At 45.8% G+C, this 22441-nt stretch overlaps 1 protein-coding gene and 1 pseudogene across 1 annotated transcript; one reads left to right on the top strand and one right to left on the bottom strand.

The window, feature by feature from the left end:
- Positions 1 to 12643: 12643 nt before the first annotated feature.
- Positions 12644 to 12982, bottom strand: LOC100581469 (annotated as a pseudogene).
- Positions 12983 to 14695: 1713 nt separating this feature from the next.
- Positions 14696 to 21884, top strand: ATP6V1B1 (ATPase H+ transporting V1 subunit B1). The gene is made up of 12 exons (XM_030827063.1): positions 14696 to 14818; positions 15008 to 15101; positions 15705 to 15782; positions 16625 to 16764; positions 17587 to 17688; positions 18262 to 18359; positions 19464 to 19587; positions 19849 to 19999; positions 20258 to 20340; positions 21119 to 21223; positions 21417 to 21546; positions 21639 to 21884. The coding sequence occupies exons 1-12, from the start codon at positions 14696 to 14698 to the stop codon at positions 21800 to 21802; spliced, it is 1392 nt and encodes a 463-aa protein (XP_030682923.1). The 3' UTR covers positions 21803 to 21884.
- The last annotated feature ends 557 nt before the right edge of the window (positions 21885 to 22441 follow it).

The raw sequence follows: 22441 nt of genomic DNA on the forward strand, positions 1-22441 counted from the left end.
ATTACAAATAGTACAATATTGTATCCCTTTTAAATGGACGCTTTTGTGGTTATAGGATAGATTCCCAGAAGTGGAATTGCTGGTTCAAGTACTTTTTTATTTCAAATTAGATATTGACAATTTGGGGCAAGATGGCTTGCCCAGAAGAGTTGTGGTAATTCACATTTCCACCAACCGGGTATGAGAGGACCCACTTCCCCACATCCTTGCTGGCCCTGAATATGTTATCTCTGTAGTTTTGCCTATCTAGTAAATGAAAACTAGTACTGTCTTGCTTTTATTTACATTTCCCTGATAACTAGGAAAGTTGAGTGTCTGTCCATATGTTTACCATTTTGATTTTGCTTCCTTCTCCGTGAAATCTTCCTATGAAGCAAGTTGTGCATACGGGAACTCCTTGTTTATTGCTCACAGGCTATCTTTTGCAACAATAAATGAAACAAAGATTTCATCTATTGTGTCTCTGCCATACAGAAGTTTGAAATACCCATATGATCAAATATTTTTTGTTTATAGCTTCTGAATTTCTTTTCTTGCTTAAAAACATTGCTCATCTGTCTTTTAACTGTATTATTCAGAAAGATAGGAAAGAAGAAAAGCTCTTCCGGTATTTTTTAAAAATTGTTTTTACTTTATATTTAAATTTTTTTTACAGGCCTGGAATGTATTTGGGTTTATGATGTGGTTGTCTTCTAACTAGATATCCTCTTATGTTCTATATATTATTTCCCCTCTGAGAATTAATTAATATACATCATTTGTTCTATAATAGTCCTATAAAATCTGAGATCTTTTTCTGGACTTTTTTTCTTTCCTACTGATCCATTTGTCGACCTCATATCAATTTACTGCTTGACTTCAGTAGCTTTATAGCAAGTTTTAACATCTGAAAAGGCAAGTCCTCTATCTCTGATCTTTTTCATAACTACTTTGGCTATTCTCAGACATTTATGTGAACTTTAAAATAATTTTATTAAATTTTAAAATAAACAATAATCCATTAGGGTTGGATTAAATTTATATACTTTTTAAAAGGATTCATGTTTTTATGCTAGTAACTGAGAACATTAAGACAATAATGTTCTTCATTGTTTAGGACTTGTTTTATGTTATTCCATAATATTTTTTTCTTGTACCTTTCTTGTTATATTTATTTCTAGCTATTTTATGAGTTTTGGCCCTATTGCAGATGGGATGGTTTTCTCCATTGCCTCTTCTAACTGGTTACTACTAAAATAGAAAAAAAAAGGGGGGGGGGAATGATTTTTAAATATTTATCTTATAAACAGCCAAATTATCTTATTCATTCTAAAGTCTTTCTTCTAAACCACAGCCTCTTGAGTTTTTCTAGATGTATAATATAATCTGCAAATAAAGGGAATTATGTCTCTTTTTCCATCACTATAGTTTTACTTTACTTTTTATTTTGAAACAATTTCAATTTTATAAAAATTTGCAAAGATAAAAATAGTAGTAGGAACATCCATGTCACCAGCGGTTAATATATTATCTCATTTGCTCTATCATTTGCTTTCCATGTGTGACTGTGTGTGCATAACTTTTTCCTGATTTTTTTTTTTTTTTTTTTTTTTTTTTTTTTTTTTTGAGACGGAGTTTCACTCTTCTTGCCCAGGCTGGAGTGCAGTGGCACAATCTCGGCTCACTGCAACCTCCACCTCCCCGGTTCAAGCGATTCTTCTGCCTCAGCCTCCCGAGAAGCTGAAATTACAGGTGCCCTCTACCATGCCTGGCTAATTTTTGTATTTTTAGTAGAGACAGGGTTTCACCATTTTGACCAGGCTGGTCTCGAACTTCTGACCTCAGGTGATCTGCCCGCCTCGGCCTCCCAAAGTGCAGGGATTACAGGCATGAGCCACTGCACCCAGCCTTCCTGAATCTTTTGAGGGTACACTAAGCTCAAGTAATTCAGTGTATATTTCCTAAGAATTAAGATATTCTTTTATATAACTACAGTAGAGCTATCAACTTCTTAAATTTATACTGATAAAATACTTTAATCTACCATCCGCATCCCAATTTATCAGCTTACCTGATATCTGGAGCATTTTCCCACAAGCTTTCTTTGACATTTTTGAAGAATACAGTCACCTTCCACCACCACCTTTAAAAAAATAGAACATTCGACCGGGCGCGGTGGCTCACGCCTATAATCCCAGCACTTTAGGACGCCGAGGCAGGCAGATCACCTGAGGTCAGGAGTTTGAGACCAGCCTGACCAACATGGAGAAACCCCGTCTCTACTAAAAACACAAAATATTAGCCGGGTGTGGTGGCGCATGCCTGTAATCCCAGCTACTCGGGAGGCTGAGGTAGGAGAATCGCTTGAACCCAGGAGGCAGAGGTTGCAGTGAGCCAAGATCGCGTCATTGTATCCAGCCTGGGCAACGAGCGAAACTCTGTCTAAAAAAAAAAGATAAATGAAAATAAATAGAACAGTCTCTGTTTATGTTTCATTTTCTTTTTTCTTCTTCTGGTCTTACTGTATAAACAAAAACTTCCAAAACAATATTAGGCAACAATTGAAATATAGGCATCTCTGTTACTGATTTTCATTGGAAATGAAAGTAACGTTAGCATTTTACCATGTACAAGGATGTTGATGTTGGTTTTGGTTAATAGTTTAGTGTTCAAGTAGTTGCCTTCCATTCCTGTTTTCTATGGAATTGTATTAGAAACATGCTTGGCCAGGCACAGTAGCTCACGCCTGTAATCCCAGCACTTTGGGAGACCAAGGTGGGCAGATCACCCGAGGTCAGGAGTTCGAGACCAGCCTGGCCAACATGGTGAAACCCCATCTCTATTAAAAATACAAAAAATCAGCTGGGCGTGATGGTGCACACCTGTAATCCCAGCTACTTGAGAAGCTGAGGAAAGAGAATCGCTTGAACCCGGGAGGCGGAGGTTGCAGTGAGCCGAGATCTCACCATTGCACTCCAGCCTGGGGGACAGAGCAAGACTCTGTCTCAAAAAAAAAAAAAAAAAAAAAAAAACAGATGCTGAATTTCATCAGAACCCTTTTGGCTTCTATTTACGTAATCTTATAGGATTCTTTTTAAATCTATGTTGACGAACTCTCTATTATTAAGAAATTTGTTATCAAATGTTGACAAATTCCCTAATGTTGATTGCTCTAGTCTTGCATTCTTGGATTAAAACCTACTTGGTCATACATGTTTATTTAATGCACTGCTTGATTAGACTAATAATTTATTTCTGCATCTATATTAATAAGAGAAATTGATCTATAGTTTTCCTCTTGGCTCTATCTTTAATGTATTTGGGAATTGGGGGCTTTCTATTTGATAGTTGTTTCCTTCTAATTGTTACACATTTTATTTTATTAGTTTAGCTAGTTCCTCCAGTACAAGGCTGAATAGAATAAGAATAGCAGGGATTCTTGCTTTGCTCCTAATTTTAAAGGGAATGCTTTATGCATCATATCATTGAATACCATATTTTCTGTAGGGTTGGTTGGTTTGTTTGTTTTTTGTCGAGACAGGGTCTCGCTCTGTCACCGAGTGCAGTGGCGCGATCTCAGCTCACTGCAACCTCTGCCTCCCAGGTTCAAGTGATTCTTCTGCCTCAGCTTCCCCAGTAGCTGGGATTACAGGCACCCGCTACCACACCTGGCTAATTTTGTATTTTTAGTAGAGATGGGGTTTCGTCACGTTGGCCAGGCTGGTCTCAAACTCCTGACCTCGAGCGATCCGCCCACCTCAGCCTCCTAAAATGCTGGGATTAAAGGCGTGAGCCACTGCACCCGGCCTATGTAGGGTTTTTTGAGGATATTCTTTTTGGCGTTAAGAAATTTCCCTTTCATTTCCTGTTTTCAAAGAGTACTTTTGTTCTCTTTTGTTTTGGTTTTAATCATGGATGGGTTTTTTTTTTTTTTAACTTTTTTCAAAATGTTTTTAGATGTTCATAGTTTTTAATCTTTTAATTTGTTAATAAGGTGAATTACATGAATAGATTTTCTCATATTAGACTAGCCTTACATCCCTAAAATAATCCCAACTTGATCTTTTAAAATTTCTGTTTATGTGTATATGTTTATCTTCATTTCTTTTCTTTACTATTTTGGCTTATAACTTGGTCTTTTTTATACATTGCTAGATTGGGTTAATATTTTGTTAGGATTTGTGCATCCATGTTCATGAGTGAGATTGCCTACAAGTTTCCCATAATTATTTTATTTTGGTATCAAGGCTATAACTGCCTCATAAAATGAGTTAAATACAGTACCTTCGGGGGTGGAGCCAAGATGGCCAAATAGGAACAGCTCCGGTCTCCAGCTCCCAGCCCCAGCGACACAGAAGACGGGTGATTTCTGCATTTCTGCTTGAGGTACCGGTTTCATCTCACTAGGGAGTGCCTAACAGTGGGTGCAGGACAGTCGGTGAAGCGCACTGTGCGCGAGCCGAAGCAGGGCGAGGCATTGCCTCACTCGGGAAGCGCAAGGGGTCAGGGAATTCCCTTTCCTAGTCAAAGAAAGGGGAAACAGACGGCACCTGGAATATTGGGTCAGTCCCATCCTAATACTGCACTTTTCCAACGGGCCTGGAAAACGGCACACTAGGAGATTGTGTCCCGCACTGGCTCGGAGGGTCCTATGCCCACGGAGTCTCGCTAATTGCTAGCACAGCAGTCTGAGATCAAGCTGCAAGGTGGCAGCGAGGCTGGGGGAGGGGCGCCCGCCATTGCCCAGGCTTGCTTAGGTAAACAAAGCAGCCAGGAAGCTCGAACTGGGTGGAGCCCACCACAGCTCTAGGAGGCCTGCCTGCCTCTGTAGGCTCCACCTCTGGGGGCAGGGCACAGACAAACAAAAACTCAGCAAGAACCTCCACAGACTTAATTGTCCCTGTCTGACTGACAGCTTTGAAGAGAGTAGTGGTTCTCCCAGCATGCAGCTGGAGATCTGAGAACGGACAGACTGCCTCCTAAAGTGGGTCCCTCACCCCTGAGCAGCCTAACTGGGAGGCACCCCCCCAGTAGGGACAGACTGACACCTCATTCAACCGGGTACTCCTCTGAGACAAAACTTTCAGAGGAACTATCAGACAGCTGAATTTGTGGTCTCACGAAAATCCGCTGTTCTGTAGCCACCGCTGCTGACACCCAGCCAAACAGGGTCTGGAGTGGACCTCTAGTAAACTCCAACAGACCTGCAGCTGAGGGGCCTGTCTGGTAGAAGGAAAACTAACAAACAGAAAGGATATCCACACCAAAAACCCACCTGTACATCACCATCATCAAAGATAAAAAGTAGATAAAACCACAAAGATGGGGAAAAAACAGAGCACAAAAACTGGAAACTCTAAAAAACAGAGCACCTCTCCTCCTCCAAAGGAACGCAGTTCCTCACCAGCAACGGAACAAAGCTGGATGGAGGATGACTTTGATGAGTTGAGAGAAGAAGGCTTCAGACGATCAAACTACTCTGAGCTACGAGAGGAAATTCAAAACAATAGCAAAGAAGTTAAAAACTTTGAAAAAAAATTAGAAGAATGGATAACTAGAATAACCAATGGAGAGAAGGGCTTAAAGGAGCGATGGAGCTGAAAGCCAAGTTTCGAGAAATACGCGAAGATTGCAGAAGCCTCAGTAGCAGATGCGATCAACTGGAAGAAAGGGTATCGCTGATGGAAGATGAAATGAATGAAATGAAGAGAGAAGGGAAGTTTAGAGAAAAAAGAATAAAAAGAAATGAACAAAGCCTCCAAGAAATTTGGGACTATGTGAAAAGACCAAACCTACGTCTGATTGGTGTACCTGAAAGTGATGGGGAGAATGGAACCAAGTTGGAAAACACTCTGCAAGATATTATCCAGGAGAACTTCCCCAATCTAGCAAGGCAGGCCAGCATTCAGATTCAGGAAATACAGAGAACGCAACAAAGATACTCCTCAGAAGGGCAACTCCAAGACACATAATTGTCAGATTCACCAAAGTTGAAATGAAGGAAAAAATGTTAAGGGCAGCCAGAGAGAAAGGTCGGGTTACCCACAAAGGGAAGCCCATCAGACTAACAGCTGATCTCTCAGCAGAAACTCTACAAGCCAGAAGAGAGTGGGGGCCGATATTCACCATTCTTAAAGAAAAGAATTTTCAACCTAGAATTTCCTATCCCGCCAAACTAAGCTTCATAAGTGAAGGAGAAATAAAATACTTTACAGATAAGCAAATGCTGAGTGATTTTGTCACCACCAGGCCTGCCCTAAAAGAGGTCCTGAAGGAAGCACTAAACATGGAAAGGAACAACCGGCACCAGCCACTGCAAAAACATGCCAAACTGTAAAGACCATCGAGGCTAAGAAGAAACTATAGCAACTAACGAGCAAAATAACCAACTAACATCATAATGACAGGATCAGATTCACACATAACAATATTAACGTTAAATGTAAATGGGCTAAATGCTCCAACCAAAAGACACAGACTGGCAAACTGGATAAGGAGTCAGGACCCATCAGTGTGCTGTATTCAGGAAACCCATCTCACGTGCAGAGACACACATAGACTCAAAATAAAGGGATGGAGGAAGATCTATCAAGCAACTGGAAATCAAAAAAAGGCAGGGGTTGCAATCCTAGTCTCTGATAAAATAGACTTTAAACCAACAAAGATCAAAAGAGACAAAGAAGGCAATTACATAATGGTAAAGGGATCAATTCAACAAGAAGAGCTAACTATCCTAAATATATATGCACCCAACACAGGAGCACCCAGATTCATAAAGCAAGTCCTCAGTGACCTACAAAGGGACTTAAACTCCCACACAATAATAATGGGAGATTTTAACACCCCACTGTCAGCATTAGACAGATCAACGAGACAGAAAGTTAACAAGGATATTCAGGAATTGAACTCAGCTCTACATAAAGTGGACCTAATAGACATCTACAGAACTCTCCACCCCAAATCAACAGAATATACATTTTTTTCAGCACCACACCACACCTGTTCCAAAATTGACCACATAGTTGGAAGTAAAGCTCTCCTCAGCAAATGTAAAAGAACAGAAATTATAACAAACTGTCTCTCAGACCACAGTGCAATCAAACTAGAACTCAGGATTAAGAAACTCACTCAAAACCGCTCTACTACATGGAAACTGAACAACCTGCTCCTGAATGACTATTGGGTACATAATGAAATGAAGGCAGAAATAAAGATGTTCTTTGAAACCAACGAGAACAAAGACACAACATACCAGAATCTCTGGGACACGTTCAAAGCAGTGTGTAGAGGGAAATTTATAGCACTAAATGCCCACAAGAGAAAGCAGGAAAGATCCAAAATTGACACCCTAACATCACAATTAAAAGAACTAGAAAAGCAAGAGCAAACACATTCAAAAGCTAGCAGAAGGCTAGAAATAACTAAAATCAGAGCAGAACTGAAGGAAATAGAGACACAAAAAACCCTTCAAAAAATTAATGAATCCAGGAGCTGGTTTTTTGAAAGGATCAACAAAATTGATGGACCGCTAGCAAGACTAATAAAGAAGAAAAGAGAGAAGAATCAAATAGATGCAATAAAAAACGAAAAAGGGGATATCACCACCGATCCCACAGAAATACAATCTACCATCAGAGAATACTACAAGCACCTCTATGCAAATAAACTAGAAAATCTAGAAGAAATGGATAAATTCCTCGACAAATACACCCTCCCAAGACTAAACCAGGAAGAAGTTGAATCTCTGAATAGACCAATAACAGGTTCTGAAATTGTGGCAATAATCAATAGCTTACCAACCAAAAAGAGTCCAGGACCTGAAGGATTCACAGCTGAATTCTACCAGAGGTACAAGGAGGAACTGGTACCATTGCTTCTGAAACTATTCCAATCGATAGAAAAAGAGGGAATCCTCCCTAACACATTTTACGAAGCCAGCATCGTCCTGATACCAAAACCTGGCAGAGACTTAACCAAAAAAGAGAATTTCAGACCAATATCCTTGATGAACATTGATGCAAAAATCCTCAGTAAAATACTGGCAAACCGAATCCAGCAGCACATCAAAAAGCTTATCCACCATGATCAAGTGGGCTTCATCCCTGGGATGCAAGGCTGGTTCAACATACGCAAATCAATAAATGTAATCCAGCATATAAACAGAACCAAAGACAAAAACCACATGATTATCTCAATAGATGCAGAAAAGGCCTTTGACAAAATTCAACAACCCTTCATGCTAAAAACTCTCAATAAATTAGGTATTGATGGGACGTATCTCAAAATAAGAAGAGCTATCTATGACAAACCCACAGCCAATATCATACTGAATGGGCAAAAACTGGAAGCATTCCCTCTGAAAACTGGCACAAGACAGGGATGCCCTCTCTCACCACTCCTATTCAACATAGTGCTGGAAGTTCTGGCCAGAGCAATCAGGCAGGAGAAGGAAATAAAGGGTATTCAATTAGGAAAAGAGGAAGTCAAATTGTCCCTGTTTGCAGATGACATGATTGTATATCTAGAAAACCCCATTGTCTCAGCCCAAAATCTCCTTAAGCTGATTAGCAACTTCAGCAAAGTCTCAGGATACAAAATTAATGTACAAAAATCACAAGCATTCTTGTACACCAATCACAGACAAACAGAGAGCCAAATCATGAGTGAACTCCCATTCACAATTGCTTCAAAGAGAATAAAATACCTAGGAATCCAACTTACAAGGGATGTGAAGGACCTCTTCAAGGAGAACTACAAACCACTGCTCAATGAAATAAAAGAGGATACAAACAAATGGAAGAACATTCCATGCTCATGGGTTGGAAGAATCAATATCGTGAAAATGGCCATACTGCCCAAGGTAATTTATAGATTCAATGCCATCCCCATCAAGCTACCAATGACTTTCTTCACAGAATTGGAAAAAACTACTTTAAAGTTCATATGGAACCAAAAAAGAGCCCGCATCGCCAAGTCAATCCTAAGCCAAAAGAACAAAGCTGGAGGCATCACGCTACCTGACTTTAAACTATACTACAAGGCTACAGTAACCAAAACAGCATGGTACTGGTACCACAACAGAGACATAGATCAATGGAACAGAACAGAGCCCTCAGAAATGATGCTGCATAGCCACAACTATCTGATCTTTGACAAACCTGACAAAAACAAGAAATGGGGAAAGGATTCCCTATTTAATAAATGGTGCTGGGAAAACTGGCTAGCCATATGTAGAAAGCTGAAACTGGATCCCTTCCTTACACCTTATACAAAAATTAATTCAAGATGGATTAAAGACTTATATGTTAGACCTAAAACCATTAAAATCCTACAAGAAAACCTAGGCAATACCATTCAGGACATAGGCATGGGAAAGGACTTCATGTCTAAAACACCAAAAGCAATGGCAACAAAAGCCAAAATCGACAAATGGGATCTCATTAAACTAAAGAGCTTCTGCACAGCAAAAGAAACTATCATCAGAGTGAACAGGCAACCTACAGAATGGGAGAAAATTTTTGCAACCTACTCATCTGACAAAGGGCTAATATCCAGAATCTACAATGAACTCAAACAAATTTACAAGAAAAAAACAAACAACCCCATCAAAAAGTGGGTGAAGGACATGAACAGACACTTCTCAAAAGAAGACATTTATGCAGCCAAAAACACATGAAGAAATGCTCATCATCACTGGCCATCAGAGAAATGCAAATCAAAACCACAGTGAGATACCATCTCACACCAGTTAGAATGGCCATCATTAAAAAATCAGGAAACAACAGGTGCTGGAGAGGATGTGGAGAAATAGGAACACTTTTACACTGTTGGTGGGACTGTAAACTAGTTCAACCATTGTGGAAGTCAGTGTGGCGATTCCTCAGGGATCTCGAACTAGAAATACCATTTGACCCAGCCATCCCATTACTGGGTATATACCCAAAGGACTATAAATCATGCTGCTATAAAGACACATGCACACGTATGTTTATTGCGGCACTATTCACAATAGCAAAGAGTTGGAACCAACCCAAATGTCCAACAACGATAGACTGGATTAAGAAAATGTGGCACATATACACCATGGAATACTATGCAGCCATAAAAAATGATGAGTTCGTGTCCTTTGTAGGGACATGGATGAAACTGGAAAACATCATTCTCAGTAAACTATCGCAAGGACAAAAAACCAAACACCGCATGTTCTCACTCATAGGTGGGAATTGAACAATGAGAACTCATGGACACAGGAAGGGGAACATCACACTCCGGGGACTGTTGTGGGGTGGGGGGAGGGGGGAGGGACAGCATTAGGAGATATACCTAATGCTAAATGATGAGTTAATGGGTGCAGGAAATCAACATGGCACATGGATACATATGTAACAAACCTGCACATTGTGCACATGTACCCTAAAACCCTAAAGTATAATAAAAAATAAAAAAGAAAAAAAATATACAGTACCTTCTTTTCCTGGCTTTGAAGAGCTTAAGTTTCAAATTATTTATTCCTTGACTATTAGAACTCACGCTGGTAAAACTATCTGGGACTGCTTATTTAATATCTTAAAGATTTCAGGATTATTCTGGTTTTCAATATCATTTTCAGTTGGTTCTGGTTTGAGTTATATTCATTTCATCTAATTTCTCAAATGTGTTGCATAAAATTGTTCATAGTTCCTTTCATTATCTTTTTAATATTATCAGTTTATCTAGTTGTGACTTTATTCCAACAATTATTTATTCATGCCTTTCTTATTTCTTAATCTGTGTTGCCAGCAATTTGTCTACTTTATTCAGCTTTTCAAAAAACCAATTGGCTTTGTTGGTCTTCTCTATTATATATTTGTTTTCTGTTTTAATAATTTCTCCTCTTATTTCCTCTACTTTCTTTGGGGTTTTAATGCTTTTCTTTTTTCTGACTTCTCGCATTGCATACTTTTAGCTTCTTCAACTATTTTTCTCATCTAATATAATCATTTAAAGCTTTAAATGCATCGCACATATATTGACATACAGCTTTTCACTATTACGGAGCTAAATGTTTTCTAGTTCTGATTATAAATGCTTCTATACCTAGAATGCTTTTCTTTCCAAATGTAAGAGGTTTATCTAACTATTTTTTTGCTGTTGTTACTGATTTCTAACTTACTTTTATGGTCGGATAATATGGCACAGCTTTATATCTTTCATAGGTAATGGCACAAAATGATGACTTCCTCATTCTTTTCCAGATAATCTGTTATATCAGTTTTGATTGCCTTTAATGACAAGGAGTAATTCAGAAGAGTGCTTTAATTTCCCAGAATATTAGGAATTTGGGAGGAAAGTGTTGTCTTTTTACCATCACTATTTTGTTTGTTTGTTGTTTTGGGTTTTTGTTTGGTTTGGTTCGGTTTTTCTTAGAGATGGGTCTTTCTGTGTTGCCCAGGCTGATCTCAACCTCCTAGGTTCAAGTGATCCTCTTGCCTCAGCCTCCCAAAGTGCTGGGATTACAGGCGTGAGCCACTGTGCCTGGCCCCATTAATTTTAGTTGGATTATGATTATGGCTTACTCCCTGGAGTAAATCAGCCACCTGGGAAGTGAGGTGAGGGAGCCTAGGGGATGCAGTGCGTTTGCTCCAGGACTTTTTCCGGGAAGAAGGTGCAGGTACGGGGCTTAGATCTCTTGGTGCTGATGACAGCTGACGATGAGTGTCAATGGGGATGGTGTGCTCTGCTAGCCCAGCTTCCCAGGCCAAGTCTGTGACCTCCTCTAGCTGTGGGTAAAGACTGGGACTGGGTGGCTCCCAGAGCATGCACAGACAGCAGAGCTCAGGGATTCCCCAGGGCAAAGCTCTACCTGCCCATGTGCTGCCTGTGGTCCTGGAGGAACAGCCTGATGGTTTGTTGGTTTGGTTTTTGGTTTGGTTTGGTTTGGTTTTCTGAGACAGGGTTTCACCCTGTCACCCAGGCTGAAGTGGGACATGATCACGCAGTGGCACGCAGTGGCATGATCATGGCTCACTGCAAGTTCGACCTCCTGGGCTCAAGTGATCTTCCTTTCTCAGCCACCTGAGTATCTGGGACCCTGATGTGTTATAAAAATTGAAATATAACTCGCATACTGTTAATTCAGTGGCTTTTAGTATAGTCACAGAGTTATGCAAGCATCATCATGATCAAATTCCAAAACATTGTCATCACCTCAAAAAGAAACCCCATGCCCGTTAGTCCTCACTCCAGTCCTCCCTCTCCCAGCCCCTGAGCACCAACTAATCTACTTTCTGTCTTTATGGAATTGCCTATTCTGGACATTTTCTATTAATAGAACTGTGTAATATGTGGCCTGCTGTGCCTGACTTTTTTCACTTAGCATAATATTTTCAAGTTTCATTCATGTTGCAGCATCTATCAGTGCTTCTTTTTTTTATGAATTGACATGTTTGTTTATTTCTCAATTCGTAAAAATGTCCTTAATTTGTTGATGTAGCAAACAAATTTCAACTCTGATTGCTAGGCAAAAAAACAAATCTGCTTTGCAATGAACTTTATATAATTCAACTGCATACAGGCAACACACTATATATGAAAAAAGTTACTAACTGAATTATGGGTATTAACTACTGAAAAGAGTTAACAGTCTAATATATATATATATATATATATATATATTTTTTTTTTTTTAACAATCTAGGAAGCTGGCAGCCAGCAGCAGTTCTAACACAATTTCGGGTGCTATTGGGAATTCGGGAATCTTGATGGAGCTGTTAGCGTAGCGAAACTTGTTCGCAAAATACAAGCATACTTTTAATAGCACATGTGAAGGAATCTCTCTAAAATTGACCTCATTGGTTTTGTTCTCAGCAAACTGATCTGGGCCATTCAACATAGCTTTTATTGTGCCTGGTGTTGATGCATGTTCTCTTTTTACAATACATTCATGACCACTGGATGATATCAATTTGACATACATGGCATCAGGGCCTTCACAGCCACCATAGGTTTTCTCCTCTCCATCCATTTTGTTCTTATGAAATCCTCCTTTGCTTCCCAAGGAACTTGAGAAGTTCTTCATTAGCCCCGCAGCCACCATAGCCGGGACCCCATGTACCACCATAGCCCCATTCCAGGGCCGCCCCCAACCCAGCTGCCTGCCCCCATGGGTTCCAGGGCAGTCCCTTCCTTTTTAATCCTGAATAATATTCTATTGTATGAATACATCATATTTTGTTCATCCATTCATCAGTTGATGGATATTGAGTTATTTTCACTTTTGACTATTATGAATATTGCCAGACTGCTTTCCAAAGTGGCTGCACTATTTTCTTTTCCTCCCAGCACTGTATGAGCATTCAAATTTCTTCACATCCTCAACAACAGTTGTTATTATTTTATTATTTTATTTTTTTGAGACAGAGTCTCGCTCTGTTGCCCAGGCTGGAGTACAGTTGTGTGATCTTGGCTCACTACAGCCTCTGCCTCCCCAGCTCAAGGGATTCTCCTGCCTCAGCCTCCCAAGCAGCTGGGACTAGAGGTGCCCGCCACCATGCCTGGCTAATTTTTATATTTTTGTAGAGACGGGGTTTCACCATGTTCCCCAGGCTGATCTCAAACTCCTCATGTGATCCACGCGCCTCAGCCTCCCAAAGTGCTGGGATTACAGGCATGAACCACCTCGCCTGGCCTATCTTTTTTTATTATAGCCATCCTAGGGTGTGTGAAGTGACATCTATCTCATTGTGGTTTTGATTTTCATTTCCCTAATAACTACTGATGAGTATCTTATCTTGTGGCTATTGGCCATTTGTATATCATCTTTGGAGAAATGCTTTTTCAAATCCTTTGATCAAATCCTTTTGATTATTGCGTTTTAAAAGTTCTTTTTTTTTTTTTTGGATGGAGTCTCACTCTATCACCCAGGCTAGAGTGCAGTGGCGCGATGTCGGCTCACTGCAACCTCTGCCTCCTGGGTTCAAGCAATTCTCCTGCCTCATCCTTCCGAGTAGCTGGGACTACAGGTGTGCACCACCATGCCTGGCAACATACATACATACATATATATATATATGTACCACCCCGTTTCTACTGAAAATACAATATATATATATTAGCCTGATTTTTAAAATTCCTGATCCCTGGAAGGACTACGTGAGTCAATTCTAGTCCCATGCCACTGGTACTGAAGGATGCCTGGGAGCAGAGAGTCTTTCTCCTGGTGCCTCAGCAGAGGGAAGCACTTTACCAATGTGTTTACCCCTGGTCCACAGAGGCAGAAACAGATACGCTGTCCAGGAGCCCAAGGCAGCCCCATCATTACTACATCTTTATTGAGCTTTTACAAAGTGCCAGGCACCATGTGAATGGATCTGCATATGTTATCTCATTTCCTCCCTGCAGCAGCCATGGGAAGTAGGTGTTATTATTATCCCCATTTTAAAGATGAGGAAACTCAAGCTCATTACTTATGACTTACGTATTTAATGAGTTACTGAAATTGTAAAGTAACTTTCACAAGGTCAGGCAGCTACTAAGCTTCAGAGTTTCAATTCTAACCTGGTCTTGCAACTCTGAAGTGGGTGCAACTGCCTCCCAAACAGAATTCAGACTTTCACTTCCCAGCCCCTTGAGTTCATTTCCACAAGTGTCTGGACACTAGAGGGGAGAGAACAGTTTGGGACTGGGTCAGGGAGGGCCAGAGGAGTAAAAGGGATTTTGCCTCTGGTCTCACTGTCACATGGCTGCTCTACCCTCCTGTCAGTTTGCCCAGTATGCGGAGATCGTCCACTTCACCCTCCCAGATGGGACTCAGAGGAGCGGGCAGGTGCTTGAGGTGGCTGGCACCAAGGCGATTGTTCAGGTGAGTGGGGTCAACGGGACATTGGCTAGTTAAATCAATGAATTAACCCATAAAGTTCCCACACTATCTTACAAACTCTGAAGGCAGGAAATGGTCTATTTCCCTGAGAACACAAAGCGGGTCCAGAATGGGTAGCCCCATTCCCTCCAGCAGGCCCCTTAGTGGAGAAACACCCTCTTGTTCCCACAGGTGTTTGAAGGGACATCAGGGATCGATGCCAGGAAGACCACTTGCGAATTTACAGGGGACATCCTACGAACTCCGGTGTCGGAGGACATGCTGGGTAAGGAACAGGGGTGGGCAGCGGTGGGCAGGGGTGGGGGCGCTCCTCTGCCCTCCCAGCCCAGCTTCTCTGACCAAGCCCTCAGCACACTACACTGTCACTTCCTGTTTACTTCCTGCCTGTCTCCCTGGTGGACTCTTTGAGGTCTGAGGTGTGTCTTCTTCTCTCTGATTCCTGACCCCAGCTCAGGGTCTGACATACGGGTGTTCAATAAATGAGGAAGGTGGGTTCAATAAACTAGAGACACAGTAGGTAGCCACCTATTTGGATCCAGGCTTAAAGGGACTGCTAAGCCTTGAATATTCCCTAATTCTCTCCCAAGACCTGGCCTGGCCCTCTCCTCTCTCTAGTCCTGGAATCCCCCATTAGAGTCATTGTCCTGGGCCAAGGCCTTGCCTGTAAAGGTTTCCAGGAGAGGAAGGAAGACTCTCACAGGACAGTCACTGTAGCTGGCTCTCTGGGCTACCTGTGGGCTGCAGGGGAGGGGGACACAGGGCACTCCAGTGGGGAGTGGGTGAGAGCTGGTGGCGGTGTGGAGGGTGGGCAGTAGTGAGGGACACAGGGCTTGCCTGAGGACCCTGCAACACTCCTCGCCACCCTCAGGTCGGGTTTTCAATGGCTCCGGCAAACCCATTGACAAGGGGCCCGTGGTCATGGCAGAGGACTTTCTGGATATCAATGGTGAGTGACTGGAGGCTCTGGATGGCTTCAGGACCCAGCCCTAACACCTTCCCCACTCTTGGAAGTTCTGCCCAGACTCACAAGCAGATCAGATGTGATGGGAGAGCAGCAAAGGCCTCTCTATCCCCAAATCTTCCACTGAACCCCAACACTGCCGTCAGCACTCCATGTCCATCCCCTGTAAAATGCCATCATCGTTGGGCAGCGTTCCATGCCTGCCCCAAGGCCATCATGCCCCTGCCTTTGGCTTCCTGTCCACAATCCTGAGAATGGGCTGTGGTGCTCTGCCAGCTCTCGTCCATTCAAGTGGGCACCTTCCCCAGGCCTCAAACCCTATCCCACCTGTTTACTGAGGACATGCTGGAGGCCTGTGGGAGCCCGTGGCTTGCCCTAGACCACACAGAAAGTCAGTGGCAGAGCACAGAAGACTTATCTGCTCAGACAGGAGGCTGAGTCACCCTCAGGCCCTCTGAACCCTGCACTAGTACCTGGAGGTGGTGACGAGGGCTCTGCCCTCTTGTGTCCTAAAGCCTCAGCCTGAGTTTCTGCCTGCCTGCCACTTCCAAAGCAGAAGGGCAGCACTGTCCAAGGTAGCACGGGGCCTGTGGCTATTTAAATTTAAACTAATTCAAACAGAAGGAAAGTCCCATTTCAGAGCCACATGTCATGTGCTCAATAGCCATTTGTATCTAGGGCTACCACAGGCAGCACGGCCAGAGCATGTTTCTATCATCGCAGAAAGTTCCGTCAAACAGTGCTGCTCTGGAGTCTGGGGTCAGTGTTGAGGAGGGCAGGGAAGGGTTTGAACCCCTGAGCATGGCTCTGTGATCGCCCTCTCCCAGGCCAGCCCATCAACCCACACTCCCGCATCTACCCCGAGGAGATGATTCAGACGGGCATTTCTCCTATTGACGTCATGAACAGCATTGCCCGTGGCCAGAAGATCCCCATCTTCTCAGCAGCCGGTCTCCCCCACAATGAGGTGAGGCCTTCAGGGCCAGCAGGCAAGGCTGGGGGAGGGACAGAGCAGAGGCTGGGGCTGCTGGGCCAGTGAGGACAGCTCCTGTGCCAAGCGGGCAGGGGCTGGCAGGGCTAGGGTCCCAGCATCGAGACTGGCAGCTCAGGGACTCAGGACTGCACCAGATTTCCTCCAGGTCCAATCTTCAGGCTGCCCCAAACGAGGGAACCCATGGGGAGCTCCCAGAGTAGAAAGTCCTGCTTGGGGAGCTCACAGCCCCCACCACTGTCCCTGCACTCATCTTTACTCACCCGCTCCTGCTTCTCTCAACCACCAACAGTGAACAGCCGCTTCCTCTCAGAGCAGCTGCTGTGAAAAGGTCTCTAGATGCTCCTCCAGCCACCCAGCACCCTGACCACTCAAAATGGCCTGAGTGATCAGAAGGCATAAGTGCCCCCACCCTACTGTGACCCTTCCTTCCTGGCTCTGGGCATGGTGTCTTGGAGGCCCACAGACTGCAGGCCCAGGGCAACTCTGTGCCCAAATAGCCCCCAGCAGGCTGTGGAGGGGTATGGGGCTGCCCTATGCCAAGGTGCCCAGACCAAAGAGGTAGTTGCTCTTTGGGACTGTTACTCTGTCCTGCCTCTCGTGTCAGGCACCCCCAGCCCACTAGCAGCCCACAATAACTCCCAACCCCACCCCAGGAAAGATTGTAGCACCTGGGGCAGCCCCTTGACCTCTCTGGGCTTGGATCCCTCCCACCAAAGGCCATGAGCCAGTGGTGCTCAGTGGGGCGGGGGTCAGCTCCGACTCTGCCGTCCTCCTGCCCAATCCACTCTACCCTAGATTGCCGCTCAGATCTGCCGCCAGGCGGGGCTGGTGAAGAAGTCCAAGGCTGTGCTGGATTATCATGACGACAACTTTGCCATCGTCTTTGCAGCCATGGGGGTGAGAAGACTTAGCAGACTGGCAAGTTCTGGAGGCTGTGAGCAGGCAGCCTGTCTCCCTCAGCCCCTGGCATGACCTGATCTGATGGGGAAGCCATCAGTGTCCCGGCCAGCCAGGAGGGGTGAGGATGGGAGCAGTGACCAGGGCCATGTGTCCCTCAGGGTGTTCCAAAGGCAATCACAGTGGTAGGATGGGCCCTGGGTGGCCTGAAGGAGGAGAAGCCAGGGAATTGGGGGAAAAAAGATAGCTTCAGGAAGGGGAGGCCTGGGAGGCCAGGGAGGTGGGCAGAGCAGCAGCTGGCTACAGGAGGGGCAGGGATGGCATTGAGCAGAGCTGGACTTAGAGAAGTCTCAGCCTTTCCGGGGGGATCTGACAAGGCCCTGTGAGGACTGGGGCAGCAAACCCAGTGCCTGCCCTTTCCAGCCGCGGGGTCACCCCATGGCCATGGTGCCTTCACCCCCAGTGACTGGTAGCTGGTCAGTCCACAGGCTTTCCTGAGGACAGCTGGGAGGGGCCAGGCCTTGCCCTCAGGCCACAGGGCCCTAACTCCAGCCCACCCTGCTGTGTATCCAGGTGAACATGGAGACAGCTAGATTCTTCAAGTCTGACTTTGAGCAGAATGGAACCATGGGGAATGTCTGCCTCTTTCTGAACTTGGCCAATGACCCCACGTGAGCTTTCCCTGATGCCCAAACTGCCCTCAGGTGGGCAGACCCCGTCCCCTTCCAAGACCTACAGTACCAGGGCTCCAGGGCATCCCAGAACTACAGCCATAGGCCAGAGCTGGCAGAACAACCCTCTTTGTGTAGCTAGGGAAACTGAGGCCTGGGAAGGGCTAGGGAAAACTCACAGAGGGAGCCAGACCATGACTCTGTCTGCTGCCTGTGCCCTCTGCTCTTCCCACAACCCATGTCCAGCCACCATTCCAACTCAGGGCTCCTCATCTCTGTGTCACATCCACAAAGTCACCCCAAGAAGATCATTTCCCTAAACATTTATTTAGAAAAACTGCTATTTTAAAAGTGTAGAAAATGGGAGTTTAGATCTGGGGGTCAGGTAGATGAAAACAATTCTAATAAACTATCCTGGGTATTTCTGAAGGGTACTCCAGAAAGCAGATAATAGAATTCTGGAGGTTTTGGTGACATCCCCAAGGGGAAGAGCCACAGCACCAGAGCTGGGAACTGACAGTGTCTGAAGCTGAGCTACGGTATTCAGGAGCACTCCATGTGGGAAGGGTTTGTAGGGCTGGCAAGTGTAGGGACGAGCATGTTAGGTGTGCTTGGAGCAGTGAAAGGGACAGTGAGAGGAGCAGTGAGAGGGACGAAACCATCCAGAGGACACAGAGTGAGGGTGCTCCAGCTGACCCAAGTGTGGGTGCCCTAGGATAAGACAGAGCTAAAGCAGGTGCCCCCAACTCATCTACAGGGTGATATGCCAGAGTCCTTCCCCTTCAGTCCACAGGGGACAAAAGCCACTCTCATCTTCATCAGGCACTCCTGGCCCTGCCTGGCTTTTCCCACCCAACTTGCCTCCTGGCCTCAGCCTCTGTCCCCTTTCCTACCTTGGACAGTAGGTGAGGTGTGTGTTGGAGTCTGCCTACTCCCAGGAACCATGGCCCTGGTCTAGGGGATGGGGGCAAGGGCTCATCTTATCCATTCCTGTGCCACTATGCACAACACCAGCTTCCCAGTTCACCTTGTGCTCAGCCCCCAGGCTATGTAGTGCATTAGCCCAGGCCTCCAGGCTCTCTAAACACCTGGCCACACCTCCAGGATCGAGCGGATCATCACCCCGCGCCTGGCGCTGACCACTGCTGAATTCCTTGCCTACCAGTGTGAGAAGCATGTGCTGGTTTTACTGACGGACATGAGTTCCTATGCAGAGGCCTTGCGGGAGGTGAGCTGGCTAGCAAGGGGTGTCAGATTCCTCCCTACCCCTCCCTAAGCCTGACACCCCAGAGGGTCACCCAGCAAATAGAGGGGAGCTGGTCCACCCAAGCCTGCCCCACTCCCATGAGTTCCAGGGCTTGGTCTCAGCCTGGCCATTCCTCCCCTGCCCCCCACTCCATTTCTCACAGGGTCACCGAACCTCCCACCCACCCTTCCTAGCTTCAGCCTCTCACCCCCTTTCTTACCCCGGTGCCCATGGATATTGCAGGTCTCTGCTGCTAGAGAGGAGGTGCCTGGGCGCCGAGGGTTTCCTGGATATATGTACACAGACCTGGCCACCATCTACGAGCGGGCGGGCCGCGTGGAGGGTCGGGGAGGATCCATCACGCAGATCCCCATCCTCACCATGCCCAACGACGGTAGCCTCCTCACAGCCCACTACCCTCCAGAGCTCCCCTGCCCTCCATTTTCCAACCAGACACTTAAAGGGCCCACGTTGCTTTGCACAGATGTGCAGCAGCGCTTTTCCTCCATCGAGATAGACACCGCGCTTTCCTCCACCATCCATGCCCCCCACACATCCCTATCACTCCCATGAGGGAAACAGAACCCAGGTGGCCCTGAGTGGTTGGAGACCTGGGCCCCACCCACACTGAGGCCAGTGTGTTTTCTTGTAGATATCACCCACCCCATCCCAGACTTGACGGGCTTCATCACAGAGGGACAGATCTACGTGGACAGACAGCTTCACAACAGACAGGTACTGCCCTGTCCCTGCCCACTTCCTTCTCTCAGCCCAGAGAAACACTGAGGAACAGATGATTCACTGCCCCCAGGCATGAATTAGGAGGGCCAGCCAAAGCGAACCCCAAACAGGAGACAGCCACAGGGAAAACTGCATGGTTCACAGACAGAAGACAGGCCTGAGCAGAATCTGGCTTACCTGGCTCTGGGATCTTGAGAAGATAATTTCGTCTCTTGGATCCTAGGTTTCCTCATCTATAAAATGGGAATAATCAAATATATCACCCAGACGCATTGTGGAGCATAAAAATAAGTTGGCATATAGAAAGCATCTGGCAGATAGTAAATACTATTTGCCTTCCCTTTCCAGTTATTTGCTTTGGTGGGCAGAAAACAATGGCTAACTGACACACATCCGTCCTGTGTGTAGGTTAACAGTGACCCCTATGACGGTTTTTCTCTTTGCTTGGCAGGCTTTTTTTTTTTTTTTTTGCAGCTATTAACCATTAAGCTTCAAAGTGGTTTTCGTCCACATTATCAAAAGTTTTGAAATACTGAGCCTTTTATTAACTAATGCCATGTCACCTTCCCCCTCCACTGTTCTGTCTAGGGCCACATATAAGAGAGCTGCATGCCCAAGCCCTAGAATTTGTGGGAGATAAGAGAGGGTGGGTGTGGCTGTTGACCCCTCGGAATGTAGGATAAGTGAGGAGCTTCTCCTGAGAACAGTTTGGGGACAGGCAGAGCAAACCTTGAGTCCTGCTGTCCACCACTCCCTTTTTCTTCTCCCTCAGATCTACCCCCCCATCAACGTGCTCCCTTCCCTGTCGCGGCTGATGAAGTCAGCCATTGGGGAAGGCATGACAAGAAAGGACCATGGAGATGTCTCCAGCCAGCTGGTAAGAAGGAGAGGGTCCGGGGGCTGGTAGGTCCTCTAGTTTCCGAAGCTGAAGGCCTGAGCCCCACCTGAAGGACAAGCTTTTGTCCTGGCAAAATTCCTTTCCGAACGGGGTCCGAGTGTGGCCAGGTTGGGGGCTACTGGACTCCCGTGGTAAGCCCGCAGCGGCCACCGACGCCTTGCCCCTCCCCCAGTACGCCTGCTATGCCATCGGGAAGGACGTGCAGGCCATGAAGGCAGTAGTTGGGGAGGAGGCGCTCACCTCTGAGGACCTGCTCTACCTGGAATTCCTGCAGAAGTTTGAGAAGAACTTCATCAACCAGGGTAAGGCGCGTCGCTGGTGTGGAGCCAGTAACCTCTTCACCCTCCTTCCGCCCCACACACTTTCCTAACACTCCCTCCCGCTCTGTCCCTAGGCCCCTACGAGAACCGCTCGGTGTTCGAGTCGTTGGACCTGGGCTGGAAGCTGCTGCGCATCTTCCCCAAGGAGATGCTGAAGCGCATTCCGCAGGCCGTGATCGACGAGTTCTACTCCCGCGAGGGGGCGCTGCAGGACCTCGCGCCTGACACTGCGCTCTAGCCCCGCGCGCCGTGGCACCCCAACACCGGCAGGGAACCTGCCCTCGGCTCCCGGGTCTCCCCTCCCTCGCCACCCCAACCAGAAGCTTCTGCGCCGCCCTCCGCCCTCCGCCCTCCGCCCTCCGCCCTCCGCCCTCCGCCCCGCCCTCCGCCCTCCGCCCTCCGCCCTCTGCTGGCTCCGAGGTGGTGGGGGGGGCCGCACGCTCCATCCCTTTACCTCGCTCGGTTCCTTTTCCCGCTCTCCATGCCTCTCCCTCGACTCCCGGTGCTGCGGAAGAACCGAAAGTTGCGGTGCCTTGCTCTGACGGGAGCATCTGTATTTTTATGTTAAAAGCCCACAAAATAAAAATAAAAGGTAACTGAGATGAATTTATCTTCGTTAAAAACAAGATTGGCAAAAGAAAGATAAAAATGAAAGGAAAAGATAATTGTTGAAGCTGGGGGCTGGGGTTATGAGTACACGGAGTTCATTAAACTCTTCTCCCTATTTAAAAAAAAAAAAAAAGCCCGGCGCGGAGGCTGAGCCTGTTGTCCCAGCTACTCTGGAGGCTGAGACGGGAGGATCGCTTGAGCTCAGGAGTTCTGGTCTGTCGTGCGCTATGCTGATGTGGTGTCCACACTAAGTTGGGCATCAATATGC

Source organism: Nomascus leucogenys, chromosome 14 (genome assembly GCF_006542625.1).
Source record: "Nomascus leucogenys isolate Asia chromosome 14, Asia_NLE_v1, whole genome shotgun sequence".
Classification (NCBI taxonomy): Eukaryota; Metazoa; Chordata; class Mammalia; order Primates; family Hylobatidae; genus Nomascus; species Nomascus leucogenys.